At 52.8% G+C, this 6,000-nt stretch overlaps 1 protein-coding gene across 1 annotated transcript in view; it reads right to left on the bottom strand.

Annotated features, from left to right (window-relative positions):
• Positions 1 to 273: 273 nt before the first annotated feature.
• RBPMS2 (RNA binding protein, mRNA processing factor 2) overlaps positions 274 to 6,000 on the bottom strand; it is a 30,055-nt gene continuing 24,328 nt past the window's right edge. The window contains exons 7-8 of the mRNA XM_075045761.1: positions 1,791 to 1,860; positions 274 to 1,530 (exon numbers count right to left, since the gene is read on the bottom strand). Coding sequence (XP_074901862.1) covers positions 1,798 to 1,860 — 63 coding nt within the window. The 3' untranslated portion in view covers positions 274 to 1,530; positions 1,791 to 1,797. The remainder of the gene's footprint in view (positions 1,531 to 1,790; positions 1,861 to 6,000) is intronic.

The raw sequence follows: 6,000 nt of genomic DNA, 5'->3' as shown, positions 1-6,000 counted from the left end.
ACACCCAAAAAAGCACATGGTTGCCCTCTCAGAGGCCTCCAGAAGAGCTCAGCATCAACAGTCCCTTTCCAACACATGCCTGCACAGGCAAGGACTTGCTCTTCTATGTGTGTGGGGGGAAAAGATGCCCCAACCCTGCTCATGGTCCTCAGCAACATCCCGGACCAGGCTGCATCCTTCCAGGCACAGCTGGGGGACCCGGGCAGGGAGGGTAACACCAAGCGTGAAGCATCCCAACCCAGCCCCAGAAGAAAACACAACGGACCACAGAAAAAGAGTCACAGCAGCCTCTGGGTATATTTTTTGTTGTTGTTGCATTTCATATATTATCCAGTTTCACATTCTCATAGGTTCAGCAATTATATAGCAACTTATTATCAAATCTTTTAATACAAGCGAGACAGCCATGGTCGTATAATACTTAAAGCACTTCAATACCAAGCAATAAGATGCTAAAACAAAAATTGCACAATTTCTTGTTTACTATGCCTGACTGAATCATTGTTACAGAAGACAACCCTTCTCTTTCAAGCTTTTAACTAAACATTAACTTATCTTACAGGATTACAATTTCTCTTTAATAATAATAATAATTAATTGCACACAAACACACAAGAAATTCTTTATGATGCATAAATATTTCCTTATTACACATGGTACAAAAATACTCGTACTTTTTTTTTGTTCGGTATTCCCATAAGGATGGCTGATTATTTGGCAGGACTGGATGCTCTCCAATCAGAAAGATGTGGAAAAAAAAGAGGTTAGATATTTTACAGCTGTTCTATATATAGAGGTCTGAAGAAAAAAATAACAATATAATAACCCTGACTTTAAAACCAGAGAAGAATGGATGAGAACAGAAACCCAGTGCATCATACTTGGAAGAAAGAAAAAAAAAAAAGAAACATTTTTCAAATTTTTCTGGTTGTACTGGGAAGGGGAGGGCAGAGGTGGGAGAAGGGGTGAGACAAGGACAGTTAGTATTTCTCAAAGCCAAGTCTTCACCAAAGCAAGATGAAAACCTTGATGGATCAATCCATTGGGCCAAGACCTGTTGCTAACGGTTACACAAACGCTAGAACAAACAAACTTACACTCACACATACACAAGTTAAGTGTTTTAATTCATGCCAGAAAACATGCAAAACCCATTGCCTTTCATTTCCTTCAGCCGAGCTACCGGGGCAGGGTGAGCTCGGGGAAGTCCAGGACCAAGCCCCCCCCCCAGCTGGGTTTCGGCACAGACGGACAGCGAAACTCAGTCGGGGAGGATGTCCCGGGGATGGAGGGAGGGAGGGATGGAAGGATGGATGGAGGCAGCACACAGCCCATGGCAGGGGCCACGGCAGCTTCACAGTCTGGGGATGGGGGATGCTGGCAGCCCCAGGGCAGGGTGGGGGGCAGCACACAGGGGCCAGTCGCCTTGTCCGCTGGCCACAAACCAAACTGAGAGGAGTCTGAGCGATCATCCCTGGCACATCCCTCCGTGGAGAGGCAGGGAGGAGGAACACAAGCCGAGGAGAGACGCTGTGGAAGAGGAGCAGCGGTGAGTGGGGCTGGCTGGATCTGCTCCCTGAGCGGCACCCACAGGTCCTTCCCCACCCTGGGGCTTGGTGGGTCTCCCTGCTCCCACCAGGGTGGATTTGGCTCCATCACCCATCAATGTAACCCAACCACATCTTTGGGTGAATGCAGGAGGCTGAGCCTGAGCTCCCATCCCTCCTCCCCACAAGAGCCCAGGGACAAGCAGGACAAGGACCCGGCTCCAAGAGTAATTAATTACTTACTAACGAACTAACAAAACTGACGAGACTTCCATCCTTGTTGGGTAGCTTCAGAGGGAGGATACCAGCGCATCTGGAAAAGAAAGCCATGCCACAGGTCCATGATCTAGGATTATCTCAACCAGAGCCCAAACCTTCAGCTCCTTCAGGCCATGTACTCCACTGAGTAAAGATGTCTCCAGCATGGGAAAGGAGGCTCCAGGGTGAGCCCCAAACACTGAGTAGCATCCCAACCTGGGGCTGCACCGTGCCAGCACTACCCAGCATGCCAGCCAGCTCTGATGGCTCATACCAGGACAGGCTCAGGCTCACCAGGCACTGGGACCCGGCCAGGCCCTCCCTTAAGGAGGATGGCAGGATCCCACATGTCTAAGAAGGAAGCTAGCACCCCATTTCAGGGCTTGCCTCAACATCTCAAGTACTTTCTACCTATTGGCATAACCAGAAGACAGCCCCCAAATTCACACCCATGCCTGGCCCCAGCTCACTACAACACACAGACCACCACCGTTCAAGCTAGAAAAGCTCCTCACCACCAAGCTATGAAGTTTACCACTGGAGAAGTGTGCGCAAGGAGGGGCTGTTCCCCCCCCAGCATGCTCCCATTCCCCCACACCCCCCAAGTTTACATCTTTCTCCCCAGTCAGGCTCAGGCAGGGCAGAGAAGGCTCGCTTTGGGCATGCAGCACCCCAAGGTGGTGGCCGCTCTGCCCTCAGCCAGCAGAAGGAGGCATCTCAAGACCACACATTTAAACCAGACAACCTCTACATGACACATATGGGGTAAGAACCAGCTCATCCACCACAGAAGAGACCCATGAAGTTTTCTAAGCCACAACCCAGCCATCAGAAGAGGCTCCAGGCCGACCACATCATGGGAAGAACTTGGTAGAGCTGCAAACTAGCAAGACTCGCAGGCTTCCCTGGCAGGTCATTGCTGCCACATCTACTGCTCAGGCCTGCTCCCTGCTGAGGAAGGACTGCTGGATGGGAACCCAACTAACAGATATGGGAACAGTAACTGAACAGTCACTTCCCAGCCTGTCAGTAGATGCAGCAAGCTGGCAATGTCCAGCAGAATAACATCAGACATCCAGATGCTCCCATTTGATCTGCAAGACTGGTACATCAGGCTGGGCTGAGTTAGCAGCTTCATGCCTGACAGCAGTGGGAGAGGAGTCTGTGCCACTTGACTGAACACAGACCCAGCAGCAGGAGCAGCTCGTGGAGCTCGGTCCTGCTGCTGTTTGCAGAGGGAGCTAGCTGAAACACAGCAGCCATCCTCACTCTCCTCCCTCCCCAGCTAGTGGGAGGAGAGCACAGCCTCAGTGCGGACAGGCATCAAGAGCAGCAGGTACGCTCAGGGGTATGGGTACCAGCAGAATGATGGACTTTGCTCTAAGATGGGTAGAAAAGAGGCAGAAAACTCCCTAGAGCCCAGCATGAACTGTTCCCCTTCCCAGACCATTCCAGCAAGGTTGTCCCTTTGCCTGAACAAGTCTGGCTAGATGCTCCCCTCCCAAGCACATGGGCCACTCTAGGGCCAGAGGGAAAAACAACAGTATTCCCAGGCCAGCTCCCATCCCCATGCATGGTCCTCTCTCAAGAGGGACCCTTGATCAAGGACAGGCAGACTCTCTTAAAGCAAGGTCCCAGGTCATTTGGGCAAAGGAAGAGTTGCAGCCACAGCCAAAGCATTTACTTTGGCAGAGGCTTTACAGCTCATCTAACCCCTACATAGCTATGCCCAGCAAGGGCAATCCTGCTGGCCCCTGTCTAACAGGGCTCTTGCCAGAGTCGGGTCTCCCCTGCAGGCTGTAAGCATGCAAGAGACATCAAGAAAGCCACTCCAGGTTGAGATGACAGTTGGCAATCAGGAGGAAACAGGAGCTGGCTATTTTCTAACTACCTAGCAGGCAGCATGCCACCCAACTGATGCAGTGGATGATACATGCAATGCAAGTCTTGCTGCAAGTTATCCAGGAGTAGAGATGCAGACCTGTGTCCCCAACCGCAGCTGCATCAGCTTTCCAGAAGCTGCACACAGGTCTTCAGAAGAGACAGAATTGAAGACCAGGACACCCAGAGACTCAGTGACAGCCCTTGCATTACCCTCCAAGCTAGGCACATCCTCAGTGGGTACCTTCAAACCCTACTCCCTTTGCCCCCATAAGAAGCAAAAGCCTGACACCCAATGGAGGTGCAAAGCCAGAGGTTTTGCATTCACTCCTTCATGCAGAGACACGCAGCAAACTGCCAACACCTTGACACTGCAGCCTCCATACAGGAGCTGGAGGGGACCATAAGCCCACACCTCCCAGAAAGCACAGCTGCCTGCAGTGGCCACGTCCTCCCTCCACCAGCACAAGGGCTGTAATGCCAGTAACCAAACAGCCCCAAGCATGAGCTCAGGGGCCTCAAGTCCCTCTTCTTGTGCCAGCTCCTACAAGGTTAGGTCTGCTGGATCCCAGGCTTGTGTTCAGGCACCAGCACCACACTTGAGGTAACTGTCTGTAGCCAGGCACACTGGGCTGGTCAGACTCCTTGCCAGACACCTTCATGAGGCAAGTGGGTGCCACCAACTCGGCTCCCAGCTGGCCTCATAGCTTACTCCATGACACAGCAGCCAGGTGCATCCCAGTCAGTCCAGCCTTGGACAGAGGGAATCGAGGGCATGGACATTACCAAGACCCTCCTCCCCAGGGAAGGGTCCCATCTAGCGCCACGACCAAAGTGCTATCTTGGTGCCACACACACACAATGCCTTCAATTCTCCATTAGCCTGTGAGAGGGACCTGGCTAAGCTGCACCCTTGCTCCCCAGCCTGGGGCCACTGCGCTGCTCTGGGGCACAGTTATCTCCTTGCACTGACACAGACCAGGAAGGCTCGCAGCCTGGTGCGGGCAGCATCACCACTGACACCTTATGGGGCCACCACAGCAGCTGCCAGTGCAAGGACAGGGCTTACTTGCTCCCCCTCAGCCCTGTCACCAGGAGGTGCTTGCTCAGCAGATCCACATCTCCTCAGCAGCCAGCAGTCCTCCTCCCTGGCCAGTGTCTCCCACTCCAGCAGCCCTCCCCACCACAGCTGGAAGTAGTTTCCTCCTGCCCAGCAGCAACAGGGAACTCCCCCTGCATTCACAAGGCTGCTTAAACCCAAGAGCTGCCTCCATCCCACACCAGGCTCAGCACAAGCAGCCCACCTGTAAGCAAGCACAGCAGCTGCACACATGCAAGACCCCACTACCCAAATCTGGTGGCTCTCCATCCCCTCCTCAGGGGGCCTGAGACACCTTCTGCCCCACATGCACATCCCATGCCTCACCAGAGCCTCCAGCACCTCCAGTTTCAAGAGAAATACTGCTTTTCTCCTACAAAAACACACGCTATTTGTAGCTCTGGCACTAATAAACCTCCACTTCTGATGGACCAGCTCTCCTTGCCTTCCTCCTGGAGGTCTCTGATGCTCATACACACAAACCCAACCAGCCTGACTCACAGTGGCCCCACCTGCCAGTAGCACAGCCCTGCAGCCAGAGGGGCTCAGCCTGGAGGCTGGCAGGAGCTCCTGCGGATGCAATGATCCTGGGTACAAGCCAAGGCTCTGACATGTTGGCAGGGTGAGGAAATGACTGCCAGGTCTTTCAGCCCACAGAAAGAGTACAGGCTTGATGGGATGAAGCGGGAAGACCCCCTCACTAAGACAGACATTTCTGAAACCAGCAGAAAGCACTGGAAGAACCAGATTGGAAGCAGCAGCTAGCCAAGAGGATGTGCTCTTCAGGACAGTGGCACATGCCAAGGTGGTTTTCTCTCCACATCCCTCACAGTGTCTCAGGCACCTTGCTTCTGCCAGGGAGTAGAGAGGTTCTGCAAACAGCGGACTCCTGGAGCCATCTGGAAGAGGAGACCAGCACTACAAGAGACTCTGTAACATCCCAAGAGGACTGCAACCCAGCAGGCCAAGCCAAAGCACTTCCCTGTAGGGAGCAAATTTCTCTGAGGGCTTTTGGAAGATCCATTATCTCTCAAAATACTACGTCTGTCAAGGAGGAAGCTGAGAAAGAGTGAATGGAGACATCCAACACTGGGCAAGGAACAGAGCAAGGGAGGCTTTTACTGGAAGAGACGCAGTTGTTTCTGGAGCTGCATTAGCTCACAGTTGGAAAGAAGTCTGGCCACACCACTGCAAATATCTCCTGCTCGCCTGCCT

This window comes from Buteo buteo, chromosome 13, assembly GCF_964188355.1.
Source record: "Buteo buteo chromosome 13, bButBut1.hap1.1, whole genome shotgun sequence".
Taxonomy (NCBI): domain Eukaryota; kingdom Metazoa; phylum Chordata; class Aves; order Accipitriformes; family Accipitridae; genus Buteo; species Buteo buteo.
Note: the sequence above shows the minus strand (reverse complement) of the source record. Positions and strands in the feature narration are given on the sequence as shown.